The sequence below is a fragment of the Montipora capricornis genome, chromosome 3, assembly GCF_036669925.1.
Source record: "Montipora capricornis isolate CH-2021 chromosome 3, ASM3666992v2, whole genome shotgun sequence".
Classification (NCBI taxonomy): Eukaryota; Metazoa; Cnidaria; class Anthozoa; order Scleractinia; family Acroporidae; genus Montipora; species Montipora capricornis.
Genome location: NC_090885.1, coordinates 35,893,478 through 35,917,005, shown reverse-complemented (window position 1 = coordinate 35,917,005; position 23,528 = coordinate 35,893,478). Strand labels below are relative to the sequence as shown.

Here is a 23,528-nt window from a genome sequence, read left to right as displayed (position 1 = left end):
CTCAAAAAAAGCTTTTAATTTTCACTCAATTGACTGTTTCGAATTTCCGTTAACTTCTAATCTTCAGTGATAAAAAAAACCGGAAAGAAGTTGTTTACTAGTTCACGAGAGAATCGTGAGAGAATTGCTATTTTAAGGCTATCGATTGATCTCTGTAAACACAAATTGTTGTCAATTTTTTTGTTTTTCGATCAACAAGAAGCTTATTTTGAAGAAAGGAAAAATATGGAATTATATAATTGTTATCCGGACACACGACTGTTTTCATGTTGTGGACACATGTACCATGTAAATTTGATTGATCGGACTGTATTGTTAGGTTGTTTTTTACATTACAAAACGTTAAATTTCCGACAAGAAAACGTCTCATAAAAACCCGAAACCAAAAGGTAGTAAAAATTTCAATTTGTGATTCATTTTCTACCCATTTGTGTTCGTCACCTGTACTTTTAGACTTTTTATATCGAAAATGTAGCCTCTTGTCAATTTCTTTTGCGATCAACAAGAAAATTTTGAAGAAAGGAAAGTACATTGGAATTATAATTATGTTATCCTGACGCATGATTTTTCTTGAACTCCAACCTGCCTTTTTGTGGACACCGTGCAAATGACCAACAAAAAGGCAATCTATTTTTAGATTGTTGTTCACATTACCAAGCACGAAAGAGATAACTTCGGATTTTCAACAAGAAAACGCTTCATCAGAAGTTATAACCACAAGGGTAGTCAAACCTTTCGATTTGAGATTCATTTCTTTCCTTTTGGGTTTGACACATGCATTTTTGCGATTTTGCAGGAATTCTGAGCCTGCAGTTCAGCAGTAACGACACGCACGCCTTGCGGACCTATTCTGTCACTACGGATTATGGAGAACGAAAATCGGCGTTTCGATGATATAGTGCATTACGTGCAATCTCGTTCCCAGGGCAAACCTAGGCCTAACCCTAACCCTAACCCTGGCTTTGGAGATGGCCGGGCAGGAAAAAGCACCCTGGGGACGAGGCTGCATTACTGGCTAAGCCCGTAAGGGCAAAAATTTCTAGCTAACGAGAGCAAGCTACCCACGGTGACCATGCGAACAAGAGAATAAAAGAAGTTTTAAAACATTTCTATCCGACCTTCTTTGTTGCTAAAGGAACAAAATCGAAGAAAGAATGAAAGAAAAAAGTCAACAATACGAAGAAATCTGGGTGGTCAGCAAACCAAGTAGTATCAACAGCCACTGAAAAGACGTAACTTAAGTGACAAAGAAATGGCTAATTACCATGTTCTTTGCAAAAACCCATTTCCGACTTGTTGTTTTGCTGCGCTTCAAAACAAATCTTTCAGCGAAACCGTTCAAATGAAAAGAGTTTGATTGGATAAAAGTGCTCAACCGTTACCATTTCAATCGTTTTAGAAGAGGACCGTCTTTCAAAAACTGAAGAAGCGAACAGCAACTTAGAATTGGCGTTTCTTTGGGATGATCCGAAAAAGGATCATTGATCAAAGATCACTTAGACAATGTTGCATCAAAGGAACCAAATAACCCTTTCCCAGAGTTGATTCATGGATTAGATAGAAATCTCTACCTTCGCCGTTCACCCTTTTACCCGTTACCCGTTACCCGTGGAAAAGGTCTGCCGCCTTTGCAGCTGGATACCGCTTTTCCCTTACCCACATTAATGACAAGATTGGTTTTTAAAAGGTTTTCTGTGTTGCTACACTAGTGCATGTTTCACCCTTTCTTGCATCACTCTTTTCACTTTGAAAGTCACGCTACATACTACTGTAGATTCCGCGAAATCTTAAATAGACGTAACGTGGAGGCATTCGGTAGATCCACGCTATTTCCGATCCGACGAACTGTTCCAAAACAAAGTTAACTGAATAGAGTGTAATGTGGAGTGCTATATTTCAATCCCATATGAACCATGTGAGCGTTAGCCCTACTGATGGTTCAATTCCCATCCTGGTCAGAGTTTTTCTCTGTCCTTGTGTGGGCCCATTTTCCATCAGTAGGGCTAACGCTCACATGGTTCATATGGGATTGAAATCTAGCACTTCACATTACACTCTATTCAGTTAACTCTGTTTAAAATATAAGTGCTACACGGCCAACGTTTGTATAAAAGTAACCTTTCCTTGTTCCAAAACAAACTACCCCTATAGCTTAAGCTACAGTAGGTCACCTGCACAATTCATTTGTAAACACTACGCGATGTTGACCGGTATATTATCCGTTGTTATGAATGAGTTATCCAGACTTCAACTGGCTGCAGAAATATTTACTTGTTTTGTTCCGTACTTGGCAAATTTGAATACCACTCAAATAAAAACTCTCTCTTCCAAAATGTATCAGCCTACTTCTGTGCCACATGGTGTTCCGAGTAAACGCTTAATTTAAAAGAAGAGTCTTGTTAAAGATTCTCTCGAAATGTTTCCATAATGGAATGTGAACGAAACAAATTTTAAGGTTTGGTCCTTTTAATAATCAGAGCTTGCCTGCGTGACTGAACTCATATCAGCTAAAAACCGGAGGACGTCGTGCTAACAGCCGATTACCTTGACGAGTGCCGGGGCGACGACCGTAATTGAATTCAGCATATTATTCGGGTATCGACAAGTAGAAACACTGTGTTTGAAATCAACTGGATTAGAAATGCTAGTGTTTAAGATAAGGCAAAACCAAGAATACCTCAGTGGAGAAACACACTTCGGACAACGTTTGGCTCGTCTGCAATCTTCTTTAACAGGTTTTCACCTTGCTTCAATTCTGACAATTCTCCTCGTGCGTAGCGCGTCGGAAAAAAAGACGAGTTGAGGAGGACAGGGGCACCCGACGATAATCTTCGGTGAAATATGTGTTCGAAAGAGTCAAACTGCTCTAAGAATTTCGGTTCAACATTGCCAAACAGCGAGAGATTTCTTTATTAAAACATCACCTAAAAAATTCCCAACCAAAGTAGTCCCTTACGTTTTCGGAAGGGATATTTTTACAATTTCTGGTACTTAAAAAGGTTACCTACCAGTTTCGGATGAGCCAATGGTTCAGATGGCAGTTCTTTGAAGGTAACGTTCAGCTAGCAATTTCTGAAATCAATGATGAAATGGTATATGAAATGAATCATATGTGAACTGCGGATATGAAATCAAGTGAAGCTATGATCTTCGCAGTTATGAGAGCAATTTTTGCAATTGCGTAGAGAAGCCTGAAAAATTCAGGACTTCAACGGGGTTTGAACCCGTGACCTCGCGACTCCGGTGCGACCCTCTAACCAACTGAGCTATGAAGCCACTGACGTTGGGAGCTGGTCATTTGTGGGTTCTAATGGTCCCGTGAGGAATGAATCAATGATGAAATGGTATATGAAATGAATCATATGTGAACTGCGGATATGATTTCCTAATGAATGAAATGAAATGAATCATATGTTCATTCCCTAAAATTTTCGGACAATTCAATTTTCAGCTAAGATATCCTAACTCAGATCAATTTTTCTAGGAGATAAAAACCTCTCTTTAGACAGTCTTTATACATTACAAGGAGCCTAGAAATGTCTCTCAAAGGCTTTTGGTTTAATTTGCTCGTTGGGTACCCTTGGGAGGAGTCGGCAGAGCCAACATTGTCCTTGGGCGAAATGCTTGAGTTTTTAGAAAACTTTGCGTCGGCAGAGCGAAGAAACGAAAAAAAAAAAAATTGAAATAACGTCGATCAAATAGAGGTAATGAAGCAGCTTTAATACGCCGGTTAAAAACCCAAGTGTGACCACGGCCATCGACAATTTACTCAAGGCTTTGGCTGTTCTTACTGACAGGCATATCGATATTTTTTGCTTGCAAAACTGGCGTCAAGTTATTTCTTATCAACATAGTTAAATTTAGGCTACTTAGCGCATTTAAACCGCTGTTTCTCATTTTGATTAATTTTATGTGCATGTGGCTAAATGTTGCCTGTCCCCTCCTCTATCTCTCTTTTTTTATTGAATTATTTATTTCTCTTTTTGCTTAAGATCAGATCTCCTTGACTTGAAATTGGACGATAGGTGGTTCAAAACACCAGCAAAACCCAGAGTTAGTAGAGGGGACAACTAACTATAAACTCTGGGTAAAACGCAAACAACTACAAAAACTGTGCGCAAAAGAGCTCTGGAGTCGAGATTGTAATTCGCTCTTGTTTAGCTGTTGTTTTATGCAACTGCGCATGCGCTACTCTCGTACCCAGAGCCCTCTGTTTCTTTTGGTCAAGTGGTCAAAAGAAAGGGAGGGCTCTGGGGACAAAATGGGAGAAATCGTACTCTAGGTCCTTAGGAGCTTACAGTCAGCTAACAGGGGGAAAACACTACATCAACATTCCGCACTCTAAGGAAAGGACGTCTATCCATCTGAGTAGCTAATGAAAGCGCTTTTCTTTTCTTTTATTGTAATAAATTCCAGACTGAACGTTTCCTTGATGGATCAGTCTTATCAAAGCAGTTTAGCCCTCGATCGCGGCGCCCGGACAGCAATCTTTGCGGAAGGGCTACCTAAGGTGGAGATGGGGTTTCATAGTAAGTTCATTTGTTTATTTACTCTCGGATTTTAGAGTACCTTGGTTTAGCTAGTATCTCCGAGCATTTACCGTCCCAACCATGATACACCATCACAGAAGATAGACCACAACACCGGGAACTACATGCCCTACTCTTTGCGACAAGTGTGTGGGTTCTTTTACGTCCCACAGGATTATGAACATTGTAGGGTTGTGAGACGGGGCCTACGGTTTATCGTCCTTGTCCGAGAAGACTATAGAGTGTAACGATTTGCAGATGTCGTTACAAAGGCAGCACTTTCTCCTCAATTATTTAAAGACCCTGTGTCAGTGGTCCTGCCAGGGCAACCTCGTCCCCAGGACCTCTTTGTCGAAACGAGGAACGAGGATGCGGCCGGAGTTGAACTCACGACCTCCCGCATGGCAGCCCGGTGCTCAACCAGCTGCAACCAGAAAACCTGTTGAATCGAACTTGCAGGTTTGAAATAGCTTAGACTTTAATTAGATGTGCTAATAGTGATATTTTGCCTATTGCAATTCAAGTCTTTTGACTCATCCTTTTTTACCACACGACTTTTACATGACCAATTAATTGTTAACACAGGGTCCAAGTCTCTCATACAATACTTACACTACTTGAAAAAATAACCCTAGTAACGATTCCCTTGCATCTAAAAGAATGCCTTTACTGAAGAGTAACGATTCAACTGAAATATGCTGCTGCCCAGGTGCTAATGAGATCATGAGTTTGTATGTTTGAGACATTGATTCGAATAAACACTTTACACTTTTTATCCCAATAGAAAATATCTTTAATTGATTTTGATTTGGTTTGTTTATTAATCACTCCATTTTTTTCTAACTTGTCGAAAATACAACAATTTAATCATCAGGCTGACCCTTGAATTTAAAGGAAAGAGAATCAAGTTACATGTTTTAAAGCGAACTGTACTAGCAGGGAGGTTCGTATTGAGGAAGATGGGATTCTCCCCTAACCTCCTTTATCATGAGCCTAACAACGTCAAATAAACTGCTGAGAGTCTTGACCCGAAACAGATATCGATGGGGGGGTAAGGAAGATACTTTCACCATCTCGTCAATGCCATTGATGTACGATCCAACCCCAACCACAAAGATCTCTATGCCGTATCTTTTCAGTTCTTTTGCCTTTGCAACAGTCGAATCTTTGTTGTTTGATTGCCCGTCTGTGACTAATAAAACCGTCTTCTTCGAGTTTTGACGACGTCCTTTAAAAATAACGCAAAAAAAATTATGTTAATGCTGATGAAAATGTAATGAACTAGCAGTAAACAGTAGGAAGTGCGTTCGAGCTGCCTTCCTTTCGTTGAGATGTTCATATCCATTCAATTATTTTACATTTTGACTGAGAAGGATAGTTGTGTTGTATCAAACGGCAATTTAGTCTACGCGTAGATGCATCTCAGAAACAATTTGATGTTTGTATGTTATGTCGAGGTTGTGTTGGTTTTGAAGTTTATCGTCACATGTACATGTTCTATTGTTGCCAATACGTCAACTCAACTACATTTGTAATTTTTTAACCATAATGTATTCCACAAGTCCAGCCAGTTTTTCTCACAGTTAAAACTCAACACGACCAGAAAAACATATGTTCACATCCGGGTTACAAAGTTTCCTACTTAGTACTTCATATAATGTCCACGTAATGTCAATCCGATTAAAAACAGAAATATCACAGTTCTGCGGCGGTAACATCTATATTGACTGCACTACACAGCTTTCCGATGTTTTGAAAAATGGCATAAATCATACTTGTAAGCGAAATATAGCATAAATAAACACAATTTCTCCAGGAGAAAAACTCTGACGAAACGCTCCAAGCTATCGCAGGTCAACACGAGCAAATAGAGCACATGTTCTGAGCCTGCAATATTTTGTTCATTACGTCACGCCGCGTGGGCTCGAGGCCTCCCGCATCAAATCGACGCCAGTAGTCAGCCACACGAAAAATCTCAACTCGACACAATTAGTAAGAGTCTCGCTTCGCTCGAACGCATTAAGTATAAAGTACTAGTAGTAATCATGGATTAATAAAGTGCGTTAGATGTGTAGTAAAATGATAGTTTTTATGCTATTGATTGCCCAGAAATATTCAGGGAAAGTGGACTTGTGGGGTGCTTTCAGTCAGTACGCGGAGAGAGCTTGAATCTCCTGTGAAAAGCAGCTGTGTTGACAAATCGCAACTCGACATCATTGCCAGCACGAATTTGCCGTACGGGGGCGCTGTGCAGTGTCTATTTCTTACAAAACACACCACCACACAGCTTTCTGATGTTCTGATAAGAAGCTTTAGTCATATTTGCAAGTGAGACTTTGAATAAATCTACACAACTTCAATTACCTTTGAAAAAACAGCGAAGAAAGCGGCAGAGCAACCAACACGCACAACTGCAAAGCATGCGGAAATAATATGGGGAAGTTTTACTGCTTTGATTTGGGCATGCGGGCATTGCGATGTAAACCCAATGTCGAGGCATGACAGATTCACAATCAAGTCAGATCGACGTAATGTGCCCGTCGGCAGGTCAGTCCAAGATGGCGTCCAAACCCTGAAATCGCATGGCATCACGATCGATAACCGCGAAACATATTCGTGACATTCGTAAAACGACACGGTTAGAGTGCGTCCGTCTTCTTTGGAACGCAATAATAATAAAGGTAAAACTGTGACCAATGTGTATTGTACTGTAAAACGACACGGTTAGAATGCGTCCGCCTTCGTTGGAACGCAATAATAATAAAGGTAAAACTGTGACCCATGTTGTGAGAGCCCAAAGTTGGCACAGAAGGGTACAAGAGAAGGCAAGACAAAGTTGCTAGTTGAAACAAAAAATAATGGATACCACCTCAAACCGGAGAGAGTTCCAAAATGATGAAGTAAAGATTTTGTGGTTTGAAGCGATACAGTGTGACCACATAATAGAAGCAAGAAGACCGTACATTGGAGTGAATGAGAAGAAAGCAAAGATCTGTAAGATTATTGACATTGCGGTCCTTGGTGATTGCAGGATTGATGATCAAGAAGTACAGAAAGAAGAAAAATATCAGGATCTGAAATGGGAGGTAATAAGATTGTGGACATAGAAAAGTGCTTGTCAGATTCCTCTTGTGGTGGGTGCGGTTGGCTAATTGTCACAAAAGACCTAGGTAAATGAATCGACTGGCTAGAGATTAAAATAGGCAAAGCATTTCTGGAGAAGACGACATTCGAGGCACTATGTGTGTGTCGGAATGAACCTCGAGGACCCTTGGTCATTTGTCAGTTATGATCCACTCCTATGGGTGTAATATCTGTATAGGATCGTCCTGTGAAAAGAAGATAAGAGTAACAAGACAATATATGTCGCCCATGACCTATTTCAGTTTCTGGCGCCATGTTGAGAAGGGACTATTACGGATTAATTGCAGTGAGTTTATTTCGATTAGGCGGAAATCACTGAACTCTCTGTAAATATATGCTGCAAAGAGTTTGTTCTCTAAATTTAAAGTACTTTTTTCACTTAATTTCATTTATATCAGTCGACAGTCAATATAGCTGGCATGTGTTCTCGAAAGTTTTATTTTTCTATCTTTCTATTCACGGCAAGCACTTTTTGAAATAGAAACAGGTCAAAAGCATTTGGGCCGATTTACGGCCTTTTCAAGATTGGCCGAAATCCCCAATATTTACTTTAATCAAAGACGTGCGTGCCTAAGGGCCCCTTCCAACAAAATGGCGTAACCGTCAAATTGTCTATCTATCTCAGTTATTCACTATATTAAATGTAGCATAAGAAGCATACATTAGCAAAAGTCTTGTCTTAATAAAATTTCGTTATGATCTTCCCTATAGTATCTAAAAACCCTTTGATATGGCGGCGTTTTTACGATCACAGATTGATCCCGCCGGAGACTTTTTTTCCCCCAAAATCTTAGTGTTTTGCAGTAGAACCCGAGCTGAGGAGATTTTTCAACCCTTTGCGTACCAAGTGGCCATATATGGTCACTTAAATGCAGACCCCATTGGGGCGACCTTGAAAGAGGGTTCTTGAGGGCTGGAAACTAATGGTACATTTTATGGTATACTACACAATCTAGGTTTTTAACTGTTGTCGAGGATTTCCTCCATTAAGCTTGTTTTTGGACCAATTTTGAAGATTTTTGCTATTTAAACGTTTTTAACGGGGTGATTTAAGAATGGCAGCTGTTCAAGATGATGCTACATTAGATTTTGACAGTCGAAACGATGTTCAAATTCAATTTATCGACGAAGACGACTTCCCTCTGGCTAATTTTATCGAGCATCAAGCCTCTGATCACGAGATTTACTCTGATGAATCGGAATTAAGCTCAGAAGATTCGATACCCTGGGTGCCAGAGATTCTATTTTTCTTTCGCGAGGAGCGAGCGGTTAAAACGGAGAGGCGAAAAATAAGAACCGGTTAAGAACCTCGCTTCCATGCAATTTGGAAATAGGATATCTTGCCAAACCGGTTTTCTACAGTGATGTCACTGTTGTACTCAATTCAAGTCCTTTGGGAATAGAACGTTTTGATTTTGACATTTCCCATCTCTCAGCAACCAATTAAAAGCGACATGAAACCACAAACTAATTACCGCTGGTTGTTGCGGTTTAGTTTTCTCATGCGTGACTAGCCTTTTACTCGAAACATGATATTTCTAGTGTTGACGGTTTTCGGATTTTCTTTCGGCATGTACTAAAACCAGGAACACCGGAACACCCCGGAACACCCGGAACACCCCGGAACACCCTGGAAGTAACCCAAAACCCTCAATTTGGTTAACCCTAGGCCTAGCTAGGCCTTAGGTTGTTTTTTAGGCCTAAGGTTAGCACACCGGAACATTCCAGAACACCCTGGAAGTTAGGGTTAGCCCTCAATTTGGCTAACCCTAGGCCTAAAAACCAACTTAAGGCCTAGCTAGGCCTAGGGTTAGCCAAATTGAGGGTTTTGGGTTACTTCCAGGGTGTTTCGGTGTTCCGGGGTGTTCCGGTGTTTCGGAGTGTTCCGGGGTGTTCCGGTGTTCCGGTGTTCCAGTGTTCCTGATTTTAGTACATGCCTTTTCTTTCAGCTCCAGGATATGCGAATAAACCAAGGCATTCAAAGGAAAAATAACGACTACAATGGCAGCTTTTGGATAATGAATCCACGATGATGCAAATACGAACAAACGTTCGGCACAAGTTGAAATATCATCCAGTTCAATGGCAGGACCACAAACACATGCTCACGCTTGATGAAATTCCTGAACAGGTTTCAATTCTAAAATCTCCGAAATCCAGAATTTACTGTGTATTGTACTGTGAAAACCTCTAAATGCTCACTCGAATTCACGGCCTTCTACCATCAGCTTTGTTTTCGAAGCACTCCTTGCGCTCAAAACCGGTTTTGTGGCCTCTGGGGTTCACTATCGCCGTTCAACCAGTGAAATTGAGTATTAGATTGTTTTTACTCGGAAAGGACTTGCACTGACTATGAAAACCAATCAGCGACCGTGTTCATAATCACAAATCATGGAAGTGAGATTCTTAACCGCCGTGACCAGAGGTTCTTATTTTTCGCCTCTCCTTTTTGACCGCTTGCTCCTCACGAAAGAAAAATAGAACCTCTGGCATCCAGGGTAAAGATTCGAGTGAAGACGAGGAAGAGAATAGCGAGAACGACGTGGGATTCAACGAAGAACAATGGCCAAGAGAAGTCAAACCGTACGCAGAGTAGATATTGAATTCAGTGAAGAACAGGAATAAATGTCAGTGCAAGAAACCTGAAATCTTGTTTGGATTTTTTTTATCTCTTTTTTACACAAGAGGTATGGCACTTGTTAGTTAGTCGAACTAATTTGTATGCAAAACAGAAGAGAGAGCCAACAGAAAGCTCTGTTTGGTATCCAGTTACAGAGAGTGAGATGAAAGCTTGGATTAGCATTTATCTAAATATGGGGCTGATAACCAAGCCAAACATTAATTTGTTACTGGAGTACTAAACCTGTCCTGAGTACTCCTGTCTTCCCAGTTGTGATGCCTAGGACACGCTTTCTTCAAATTTTACGCTACCTCCACTTTGCTGACAACAGCTGTTCTCCCCCGCATGACTCCGCAGATTACCACAAGCTGTACAAAATTCAGCCTTTCCTAGATTTGGTTATAGCTACTGTAGGTTTCAGGAAGTGTACACACCTGAGCGGCAACTTGCCGTCGATGATACTTAAATCAAGTTGAAAGGCAAAATTCACTTAGAGCAGTTTATTCCTATAAAGCAGGGCAGATTCGGAATAAAGGCTTCAGTCACTCTTGCTGAATCAAGTGGTGCTTATGTCTTGAACTGCAAGATTTATACTGGCAAAGAAAAGAATGAAGTTATGTCTGTGATGCAACCTTACCTAGATAAAGGATTCTGTGCCTTTATGGACAATTACTATACCTCCGTAGCATTGTTTGAAGAGTTGGAAGAAAGGAAAACCCTTGCATGTGGTACCGTTAGGGTAAACTTGCCAAGAGAGATTACTTTGTGGCTAGAAAGAAAAGGCAGTAAGAGATCTTAAAAGAGGAGAGTGTCTGTACAGGCAAAAGGGAAATTTGACGTGCGTGACATGGCGTGACAGGAAGCCAGTTAGTGTTTTAGCTACCCTTCCCACCAGCACAGAGGACTCGAGCATAGTGCAGCGATCAGTTAAAGCAAATGGGAAGTGGGAACAGAAAGAATCCCATCGACCAGGTCTAATTGACCACTATAACAGCTTTATGGGTGGTGTAGATGTGTCTGACCATAGAACCGTTGCATATGCCAGACTAATGAAGGGAGCAGTCTGGTATTATAAAGTGTTATTTTACATGATAGAGGTGTGTGTGTATCAAATGCACACATTCTCCACACAAAATTCCGCCAATCATTCCAGTAAAAGAGCTTTAGAGTTTAGAGAGGAGCTTGTGGGTGCATTAGTTCAAGGCAAGTGCTTTCGAAAGGACACTGGATTCGTGCTGGCTCCTGTTGCTATCCCTGACATAAGATTCAATCGGGATCATTTCCATTACCCTGTGATCAATGATACACGGTCAACTTGCAAAGTCCATGTGCAGAAAGTTAAGACAATATGCAGCTGTGCTATTTGTGGTGTTAGAATGTGCCCTGTGCCTTGTTTTGAAAGGTACCACACACTGCAGAACTACTTTGATGATGAAAGTCGTGATAGGCCCCGACTGTTAAAAGACGGGAGAGGGAGGCCATATCAAAGAGGAAGAAGAAGATCTTTGAGAAATTGACTCTTTTTTGTGTAAAAGAGCTATAGTTATGTGCTGTTGAAGCTCTTGACTTATGGTTGTATGACCTATAGACGACCTTTTTCCGTGTTTTCAATATTTTTTATTTCCGTTTTTTTCTTTATTTTTACTTTGTGTTGGGCAATTACAAAACTATTTTGAATTCTCAAAGTAGAGTTTTATTGACCAAAATATAATTTCTTATCCCTTGAAACATTGTTAAAAGCTGATTAAAGTCAAAAGTTGGAATGTTTTGCTATGGGCTAGTGGCAAGGTTCACATAGAAATTTGCATACTTATATAAATTATGTATGTCATGACGTCACAATTTTGATATATCGCATAATTTCTATAATTGATGTGAAAGTATATTTAATGCGCTCTCTAAATATATATATATATGGGTTATTGACCAAGCCTGTTCGGTCAAGATGGCTGGATATTGGCCAAGTCTGTGGGTCAAAATACTAAAAATAGACTTTGTCGCATGAGCCCCCCGCGTAGACTCAGACAAACATTTCGATCTTCTGAAAGGAAATGTATGAGTGAGGTAAGCGATAGTGAAGGAAAAGAGAAGAAAACGTTATAAATCTGTGGAGTTGGTTTCTAAAAAGGAGGTGGAATGGTTAGTACTAAACACTGTTGATGTAAATCGGACTCACAGTATCCAGAGAAATGACCATAAATTGCAGGAATCAGGAGATAAAGTCTTCATACCGCTGCCAAAACCATTGTAAGACATCGAGAAATGTAAGCCTTGGCTAATCGATTGAATGCGTGAATTCTTAACTGTGAAAAACATATATTTGTGCTCTACAAAAGGTCCCACAGTAGACGTTCCTGATGTCCACCAGGAGTAACAAGGAGGTTCATAAAAGAGAAAGCAGTACCTACCACTTCGAATAACAAAATTTTCACATTCTAGTTTTGAAAAACGCACGAGACTTTGAAATACGCCATAAAAATAGAGGATACTCAGAGAGCAGTGTTAAAAAGCATCTCTCTGAACTGAAATTCTCCAACAAAAAAGATGTCATGCACTAGGAGATGAAAACGCACATGTAACACAATTCTGACTTTTGTCACAAAATACCACTCAGCTCACGAGGAAATGGCAACTGATAGCAAATTACCCACATCTAAGAAAAATATTTAACACGCCCCTCATTCTACGTAGTATATCGCAAAGAAAAATCCATGAAAGATATCTTAGTCAGAGCAAAACAGACAACCATTTGCCAGCAGCAGGAGTAGCGTAGGCCCATCAACACTTTTCCAACATGCCAGCCTGTCGACGGAGTAGATTGGAGAACAGAACTTGCACTTTGGCATCATTTCCTTCCAACATCGAAGTTTTTTTTGCATTTTCGCCGCAGACCAAGGGCCATTATCGATGCTCGGATCAAGCGGCTGGTTACTTCCACTGCTTACACGACCTAATACAGCCGACCTAATTCTCTCTCTAGAATAGAGCCAAGAACACGGTCGACGTCGCTTAAAACCGAAGAGAATGAAGCGAATATATGCCTCATTTCCCTTGTGACTCTTCTTTGTTTGTCTGAGTCACTTGGGGTGTATATTTTCATGACGTCATTAGTGCAAAGCGCTATTAAGCTCCCATCATCATCCCCTCGCGTCCGAAGACCTTAGCGATGAGGGACGTGTGTGTTCCTAACCTACGTTCTCTCCGGGACATTAAGAAAATAATTCCTCAAATTCCTCAAACTACTAAGACTCTACTAACTGCAACTCACTGATCTGATAGCTTACCTGACGAGGCGTCATCAAACAGTGTCATCGCCTCAGCAAGTCCACCCGCTGTATTAGTCCCACCTCCAGAATAGGTAGCCTGCATAATATTAGAACTTGCCGAAAAGGCCGGCAAAAAATTGAAATCTACTGTGACACCCGAGCTGTAGGTAACAGCAGCGTACATGGAATTGTACTGGGGATTGGTACTTGCCAGATTTAGCATGTGCTTAAGTGCCTTTTTTCCTTTTGTGAATTCGCAGTTTCCAATCGACCCAGAACTGTCCATGACAATAACAATATCTTCCTTGATAATGGACCTCCCGCGACGACCACCAAAACCATTTCGACGACCAATGCGTAGAAAGTTCTCCATCAGTTTAATCGCAGTTTTATTGACGGGTGGAACCTTCTGAAATTCTTGAAAGAAAAAATGAAAAATATAAAAAAGTGAGGGTGTTAATTCGGAAAAAGCAAAGGCCAGTCAACATGGGCTTAGGAACATCATGGTGTATTACCAATAGTGAGGCTGCACTTAGCATCCCAGACGTCGAAAGTTGCATACTAAAAGTTGATTTCACTTTCTTTAGCTTCATTTCAATGCAGTTTGACTATACTATCACACTAAATGATTATTCAAACAATTTTAAGCGTCAGGATCTTTTAAGGGTTAACCGCTTTCTATAGATTTTATAACAAAATTGCAACCAGTTCGCGGCTTTCTTGGACGTCCACACCGTTAACGCTTTCTTTGCTTTCTTACCTGTTTCCTAGAGCAAGAACTGAAACAACCTCATTCAATAATCGTTTATCATGGGTGGGATAGAGCAACCTCTTCACTTAAACAGACTTGCACATATGAAGTTAAAAGTACTTTCATTTGATGCAAATTAAGTGATTCTTACGTTCATAATATTCATCATTTGGATCGTCAGGTAACGCAGGTTCTCGCCAAAAATTTGCTGAGCCTTGCTCGCTGAAGAGAGCAATAAGACTTAACACAATTGCAACTTGAAGACCAACTCTCGACATCTTTGCACTTCAGTTTGTCCGCACCCGTCTGTGAACTATTAAGTATGGACAATCTTTAGCTTGATAAAATCATTTTATAGGTAAATTTTATTTCCTGTGTTGCTATTGTATTATTTTTTCATGAGGGTGATTGGTTTACTTTGTTTCGATTCAGCCTTCAGGCAATATTGACGTGTTTCAACTCAGTCGGATAAGCAGTCCTTTTCGGCTGCCTAACGTGCGTGTGTCTATCCTGCAAATTAGGTGTTCTTGTGGTGGATGAGGTCAAGATGGCTGGATCGATATTGTCCAAGTTTTTTTTGTGTGTGTTTATGTACCGAAACGAAGTCGAAGTCCATAAACACGCAAAAACACGCAAAAGAAGAACTTCGTCTCGGTCCAAGAAGACGCAAAAAAGGAACTTGGCCAATATCCAGCCATCTTGACCTCACGCTTGGTCAATAACCCATTTGTACAGTAACGTGTAGAATCCGCGATGTAATGAGGAAAAAACTGCGAACACCGGAAGTCCCTGTTTAGCTGTAACTATACGTTTGTTTGTTTTCTTTAGACCCTGCGAAATGGACTTCCTTTGTTGCTTCAATTTCGCTAAGAGGATATTCCTTTTCAAGTCTTGAATTCAGAAACTACGTGTTTAAACCCCAACAGATAACATAAGAATAAGAATAGAAGTTTCTCAGTGACTATTGTGTGTCACTGTGGGTTGCGTGCATGTGCTTGTCTGTTTCTGTTAGTACATGATTCTGCAAACTAACGTCCTGTTTGTCGGATTAGTCTTCCTTTATTTATTTAACTTGCCGTAATTCCCACCCGTTGTTAATTTAGGTAAAGAAAGAGAAAAAGGCAACACCAAAAACAAAAAGAAGAAAGAAAGAATAAAAATAGAAACTTTTAAAGACTAGTGAATTTTATCGAAGTCAAAGGATTTGCCATTTTCTTCTCTCCAATTTCCCATGTTTCCCTACCTATCCATTTTAGTTTGGAACTCGTTAAGGATGCATGTTCGTTTCCAACCCTTACCTTCAGATAATCCGTCTTCTGACTTAAAAATGGGTTTGAAGTTTTTTGTTTTTTAACTGTCATTGTCGCGTGTGTGTGTCTCTCTCTGTCTCTATTCAGTAACTACGCGGTTATGATAATAAAGACTCTTGTGGGTAAGACGTTTCTCTCTCACAACAGTCACCAATGCACGTGCGCGGTCTACCTCGCTGTCTGTCTCCTTTTAAGTGATAATTTTAGCAACATGTTAAGGATCACAAACTGGCTACTGGTATTTTTTTGCCGTAGCTGAAGTAATTTTTTACCTGCATAAAAACGGAAGTGGCTACCTAGTAATTTCAATGAGTGCAAGAAAATCAATTTCTATCATTATACGGGTCATGCAAGGAGGATGCTCTAATACATTTGCAAAAGGTGATTATCTTTCTTTCGAGTTCCTTCATTCATCATTGAAAAATACAATGATCTCTTTCACTTAAAGTTTATTTGAAAACTGGCGGCTTATCAATATATCCACTGAGATAAGGTATCCTAATTAGTCAGGGTCAAATTTGGTGCTAGTGATCTTTGTTTAAAGACCCAAAACTCTTCTTAACATTCAATGCATATAGATAAAAATGAAGTAAATATGTTTTTGATTAACATTAGCCTTTCAGTTCTTTTCTCAAGTAATTACAGCATATCTGCTTTGAGGCTTAAACTTTTCACGAATTTCTGTGTCCAAAATCGTATGATGTCACCTTTCCTATTTACTTTATCTCTGTAAACCCTTAGTGCAGAGCTACGATTCAGCTGAAATATGATGGTGCTTGAGAGCTAATCAGATAAAGTAAGCTGGCCTGTTTGGATCAAGGAAAATGTAACGCTTATTCAATTTATCACAATGTTAAATTATCTTTTTATTTCATTTTGTTCCGTCCTTATTAGTCGAAAATGCATTACTTTCGATAATTGAAAAAAGTCAAGTTCATATCGTAAAGAATGGTCTTAACAGACAATTGGTGCATAAAGTTAAATCACAACGGGTCTATGGCAAATTGAAAACACACAGGAAATTTGTACGCGCAGGATCATTTTACAGAGAGACAGGAAAACGTACGCGCATCCACACTCAAACACGACAGTAAAAGTTAGCGCGGAACTTCCTGTTGAGGTTGAAACAAGAGTATTATCTGAAGGCAAGAGTTGAAAACGAATATCCTTCTAAAGAAATTGAAGCAACGCAGGAAGTCATTTTGCAGTATCTCAGGAAGAGAAGGTTTAGCTGTCACCAACGAACAGCCTCACTTAAGGTTGTGAGCATTACTTTTATCGAGGTCAAGAGTTTTTCCAATTACCCATTATCATCGGAATCGTGGTAAAAAATGTTTATTACGCTACGAATGTTAAATAAACCATTTTAGTTTGGACTCGTTAAATTCGTTAAACTGAGGATGTTCTTTTCCGACTCTTGCCTTCAGATAATCCGTTTCATGACTTAATTACGGTAAATAGGGTTCATTCTTTTAGAGTCGCTATACGTGTATTTTGTTTTCCGAAGTTAGACCCTGCGAAATGGACTTCCTGTGTTGCTTAAATTTCGCTAAGAGCCGGGATATTCCTTCTCAAGTCTTGAATAATTAAGGTAAATGGGGTTTCAGTCTTTTAGAGTAGCCGTTGCGTGTGAGGACTAACATTTTTCTGCTGTACCCGAAGTTACTTTTTACCAGCATGAAAACGGAACTGGCTTCCTATTAGTTTCGGTGGATGCAAAAAAACCGAACATTTACAAAAGCTGACAGTACCTTTTTATCGAATATCTTGATTCACCTTCGACTAGAGTTTATTATATCCAATCCACTCTTACCTTCGAAAAATGCAATTGGAGCGTGGTATTTTAACACTGGCTGGGTTATTTATCGACTATAAAAACGCATCCAATAGGGACCCTCGACACTCGACAAAAGGCCCTGCACCCTCGAAATGTTACCCTCGACTCTCGACCCTCGACAGAAAGGCAGACTCAATGATACATATAATTTATACATACATACACGTTTATTCCACGTCCCCAAGGGGCTTTTCAGTGAAATATGTAACAAACAACAGTAAATTACGATAAAATTAATTCTACGTGAATAAAATTTAAAATGCACTAATAAATTCAAATCTAGTAGAAGCTAAAGAATTAGAAGATTTAAACTATTCCGTACTAGATAAATTCAGTTAGCTATCCATTTAGAGTCTTTTCCTCATCAAGGTCTTAAAATGAGCTAACGATTGACTTGAGGCAAAGCGTTCCAGAGAGATACCATAAAATAGTAAAAAGTTCTTTGGCCAGTTGCGGTTTTAAATAACGGAATATTTAACAGCTGCACGAGCTTCTAGTTTTGCGGGTTGATATTGATGAACGCTTAATAAACTGATCGGATAGATACCCCGGAACAAGGCCATTCATGCATTTGTAAATGCCATCATTGAATCGCGATAATACATAAGTTGTTTCACGCGGAGCCAGTTTGAGTCACGGTCTGAGAATGGGAGTAACATGATCGTATTGCTTTGACCCGCGAACGATTCTACAGGGAAAATTCTGAACAGCTTGGAGTTTTGAAATGTTAGATTGTGAAGTATTGCTCCCGACTGAAGAGCAATAAAAGAAGTTTACTGAAAACTAACGCGTTGATAATAAGAATTAAAGTGCGGTTGTCGAAGCAATATTTTACATTGTTTATCTGGCCTAGTCGCGACATACAAGAAGCGACATTGCAGTGACATGATCGTCAAAAGTTAAACTTGTATCCAATATAACACCAAGGTCTCTGGTGTCCTTCACTGGAACGAGCTGTTTTCCAAGGAGCGAAAGCGAAAGCTTCGTGAAGTTGCGAGTCTTAGCGACTCCAACTTTACTGCCACAAGCTAGGAGCTTCGTCTTGTCAGGGTTTAACAGTAACTGGTTGTCGAAGCACCAGTTACGGCGTATTCTCGTAAGGTCTTGATTTATTTCAGCTACTATGCGTGATTGGTCTTGAAGCCGCCAGAAAGACAGCAAGAGTTTAGTCAGTGCCGTCCACGTAGCTTTGGACAGAACAATGTTGTGGAACTGAGGCATAGACTTTCAAGCAAGCGATGTGTTCAATCATAGCATGATTACAGCTATGAAGAAGTTTGGTTTATTGTTTGCCGGATCTTTGCTAAAATGCGAAAACACTTCTTTACAGTCAATGCAAACAAATAAAATTTAAAGTAAATAGATTTTTAATTAATACTAGCTTTCCGATCCTTAAAAAAGGCAAATATTGCAGTGATCAAATCTTTACTTTTACGCAGATCCTGGAGGAGTGGCACGAATGGAACGCACCGGTTTATGCAAACTTTATCGACTTCGAAAAGGCATTTGACCGCGTACATCGAGAACCCCTATGGGCTATATTAAGATACTATGGAATTCCAACTAAGATTGTGAGAATCATCCAGTTATTGTACAGTGTTTAAAATCCAGGGTCATCTGCGGACATTACTTGTCAGAAGAATGCAAAGTTAATACTGGTGTAAAATAAGGCTGTATACTTTCCCTCCTTTTATTCACTCTCAGCATAGACTGGCTTACGAGGGAAAAAATGCAAGAAAGACCGAAAGGTATTAAGTGGACTTTTACGGAGATATTAGAAGACCTTGATTTTGCCGATGATGTCGTGCTGTTGTCACACCGTTTGAATGACATCCAACGCAAAAGCGAAGATCTTGCTAGAAATGCGGGGTCGACACGGACATTGAAGAAGTAGCAGAGTTCACGTATCTTGGAACCAAAGTGACAATAGACGGGGACTCCGAAATAGAGGTTAAGATAAGAATCAGGAAATCAAGAGATGCATTTACATCGTTGAATAGCATATGGAAGAGCAGCAGCATTAGTCTGAAAACAAAAGTTCGTATCTTCAAAAGCAACGTCCTGAGTGTGCTACTCTATAGGGTAGAATCTTGGAAAGTAACTAAAAGCGTTCGTCAGAAGTTAGAAGTCTTTCAAAATAAGTGCCTTAGAAGTATATTGGGGATCTACTGGCCAAACAACATCTCGAACTATGAACTACGAAGGAAGAGCTGTGTACGACCAGTTTCCCTTGAAGTAAAACAACGCAAGTGGAGATGGATTGCCCTTGATAGCCATCCCGCGGGTGGCTATGCGTTGGACTCCAGATGAAAAAAGAAAGCGAGGAAGACCCAAGGAGACATGGAGACAATCAGTTGAATGCGAACAGATGAAGCTGAAAGGGCGGAGCTGGGGAGAGGTGGTAAACTAGCGAAGGACAAGCAACAATGGCGTTCACTGGTAACGGCCTCGTGTGCGGGCACGCACGAAGAGAATTAAGGACCTACTGACATATTTTTTGGGGTGCGTTGCTAAAGATGTAATGGTTAAATAATTTGAGAGAATTTGGCATTATTTTCGTCAGTTTCCAACTTTTGTAAACCAGTGACCCTAAATATGACGTTATCATGCCACGCCCATGGTCACGTGACCAATAAAAGAAAACTTTAAATTTGTCTACGTGCTACACAATTTGGTTTGATATTTTGTATTCGTTTTTGCATCCAGCCAAGCATGGTTTTCTTGTTATTTTGAAAAATGTCCTTTTTACATGGATAAACGATACTGAAATACTTATAACACTTTCAAAACAGATAATTTGAAAAAACCAATGCTTAGCTATATTCTGTACTTGGGGGTGAAACGTGCCATGTTAAAAAATAATAATAATTAAATTTAAAAAGCACCGGAAATTTAGCTTTTTGTTGAACCGAAAGTCAGTTCATTTACGCATGCGCAGTTGATCTCTGAACGAGAGCGAGGACGGGCGAGGATAGTCTGCGTAGCAGCCGTTTCCTTTCCTTTTCCAAACGCTCGCGAAGGGGACGAAAACTGCGAGAGATTTCGAAAAATAAGGAGTGAAAAACGGAAAAAACTAACCGAGTGTCGTGAATTATTTTGTCCAGATAACCCTGTTGTTTGTAGGCTATCGATTGATCTCTGTAAACACAAACTGTTGCCAATTTTTTTGTTTTTTCGATCAACAAGAAGCTTATTTTGAAGAAAGGAAAAAAAAGGAATTATATAATTGTTATCCGGACACACGACTGTTTTCATGTTGTGGACACATGTACCATGTAAATTTGATTAATCGGACTCTATTGTTAGGTTGTTGTTTACATTACCAAACGTTAGATTTCCGACAAGAAAACGTCTCATCAGAACCCGAAACCATAAAGGTAGTTAAAATTTTTAATTTATGATTCATTTCCTACCCATTTGTGTTCGTCACGTGTATTTTTATACTTTTTATATCGAAAATGTAGCCTCTTGTCAGTTTCTTTTGCGATCAACAAGAAAATTTTGAAGAAAGGAAAGGAAATTGGAATTATAATTTTGTTATCCTAACACATGATTTTTCTGGAACTCCAACCTGCCTTTTTGTGGACACCGTGCAAATGACCAACAAAACAGCAAATTATTTTTAGATTGTTGTTTACATTACCAAACAAGAAAGAGATAACTTCGGATTTTCAACAAGAAAACGCCTCAGGAAAAACCAAAACCACGACGGTGGTCAAAACTTTCGATTTGTGATTCATTTCTTTCCCTTTGTGTTTTTGCGATTTTGCAGGAATTCTGAGCCTGCAGTTCAGCAGTAACGACACGCACGCCTCGCGGACCTATTCTATCACTACGGACTATTGACCGAATGCAAAAATGGCCGCCAACAAATTATTCTTTTGTCTTTGTGTTAATTAGCCTAACTAGCCTCGTTCACAGGCGTAAAATTGAAAGAATTTGGGCTGTAAAAATAATTTGTTGGCGGACATTTTTTCATCCCGTCAATGGACAACAAAAATCGGCGTTTCGATGACATAGTGCATTACGTGCAACCTCGTCCCCAGGGCGCTTTTCCCTGGCTTTGGAGGTGGGCCACCTCCAAAGCCAGGAAAAAGCACCCTGGGGACGAGGTTGCCTCACCGGCTAAGCCCGTAAGCGCAAAAATTTCGAGCTAATGAGAGCAAGCTACCCACGGTGACCATGGGAACAAGAGAATAAAAGAAGTTTTAAAACATTTCTATCCGAACTTCCTTGGTGATAAAGGATCAAAATCGAACAAAGAATGCAAGAAAAAAAGTCAACAATGCGAAGAAATCTGGGTGGTCAGCAAACCAAGTAGTATCACCAGCCACTGAAATGATGTAACTTAAGTGACAAACACATGGCTAATTCAGTACCATGTGCGTTGCAAAACCCATTTCCGACTTGTTGTTTTGCTCCGCTTCAAAACAAATCTTCCAGCGAAACCGTTCAAATGAAAAGAGTTTGTTTGGATAAAACTGCTCAACCGTTACCATTTCAATCGTTTTACGAGAGGTCTGTCTTTCAAAAACTGAAGAGGCGAACAGCAACTTAGAATTGGCGTTTCTTTGGGATGATCCGAAAAAGGATCATTGATCAAAGATCTCCTAGACAATGGTGCATAAAAGGAACCAAATAACACTTTCCCAGAGTTGATTCATGTGTTAGATAGAAATCTCTACCTTCGCCGTTCACCCTTTTACCCGTTACCCGTTACCTGTGGAAAAGGTGGGCCGCCTTTGCAGCTGGATACCTCTTTTCCCTTAGTACCCACATTAATTGCTAGATTGGTTTTTCAAAAGGTTTTCTGTGATGCTACACTAGTGCATGTTTCACCCTTCCTTGCTTCCCTCTTTTCACTTTGAAAGTCACTCTACATACTAGATTCCGCGAAATCTAGTACGCTATTTACGATCCGACAAACTGTTCCAAAACAAACTACCCCTATAGCTTTAGCTACAGTAGGTCACGTGCAGAATTCATTTGTAAACACTACGCGATGTTGACCGGTACATTATCCGTTGTTATGAATGAGTTATCCAGACTGGCTGCAGAAATATTTACTTGTTTTGTTCCGCACTTGGCAAATTTGAATACCACTCGAATAAAAACTCTCTCTTCCAAAATGTATCAGCCTACTTCTGTGCCACATGGTGTTCCGAGTAAACGCTTAATTTAAAAGAAGAGTCTTGTTAAAGATTCTGTCGAAATGTTTCCATAATGGAATATGAACGAACGAAATTTTAAGGTTTGGTCCCTTTAATAATCAGAGCTTGCCTGCGTGACTTAACTCATAGCAGCTAAAAACCAGAGGACGTCGTGCTAACAGCCGATTACCTTGACGAGTGCCGGGGCGACGACGGTAATTGAATTCAGCATGATATTCGGGTTTCGACGAGTAGAAACACTGTGTTTGAAATCAACTGGATTAGAAATGCTAGTGTTTAAGATAAGGCAAAACCAGAAATACTTGAAGAAACACACCCCGGACAACGTTTGGCTCGTCTGCAATCTTCCTTAACAAATTTTCATCTTGCTTCAATTCTGACAATTCTCCTCGTGCGTAGCGCGTCCAAAAAAAGGAGAGTTGAGGAGGACAGGGGCACCCAACGATAATCTTCGGTGAAATATGTGTTCGGAAGAGTCAAACTGCTGTAAGAAATCGTACTCTAGGTCCTTAGGAGCTTACAGTCAGCTAACAGGGGGAAAACACTACATCAACATTTTTTTAAGTCAGCACTCTAAGGAAAGGACGTCCATCCATCTGAGTACCTTTGTTTTCTTTTATTGTAATAAATTCCAGACTGAACTTTTCCTTAATGGAACCGGTGCTCAACCAGCTAGAACCAGAAAACCTGTTGAATCGAACTTGCAAGTTTGAAAGAGCTTAGACTTTAATTAGATGTGCTAATAGTGATATTTTGCCTTTTGCGATTCAAGTCTTTTGACTCATCCTTTTTTACCACACGACTTTTACATGACCAATTAATTGTTAACACAGGGTCCAAGTCTCTCATACAATACTTACACTACTTGAAAAAATAACCCTAGTAACGATTCCCTTGCAT

At 40.0% G+C, this 23,528-nt stretch overlaps 1 protein-coding gene, 1 long non-coding RNA gene and 1 pseudogene across 2 annotated transcripts in view; 1 reads left to right on the top strand and 2 right to left on the bottom strand.

The window, feature by feature from the left end:
* The window catches only part of LOC138040979 (uncharacterized), a 239,894-nt gene that overhangs the window by 68,763 nt on the left and 147,603 nt on the right, over window positions 1-23,528 (bottom strand). The window lies entirely within an intron of this gene.
* Window positions 5,299-14,638, bottom strand: LOC138043006 (matrilin-3-like). The gene is made up of 3 exons (XM_068889108.1): window positions 14,462-14,638; window positions 13,578-13,976; window positions 5,299-5,757 (listed from the first exon to the last, which is right to left on the bottom strand). Exons 1-3 carry the CDS (start codon window positions 14,586-14,588, stop codon window positions 5,462-5,464), a joined length of 822 nt encoding a protein of 273 aa, XP_068745209.1. The 5' UTR covers window positions 14,589-14,638; the 3' UTR covers window positions 5,299-5,461.
* Window positions 5,764-12,043, top strand: LOC138043005 (piggyBac transposable element-derived protein 4-like; annotated as a pseudogene).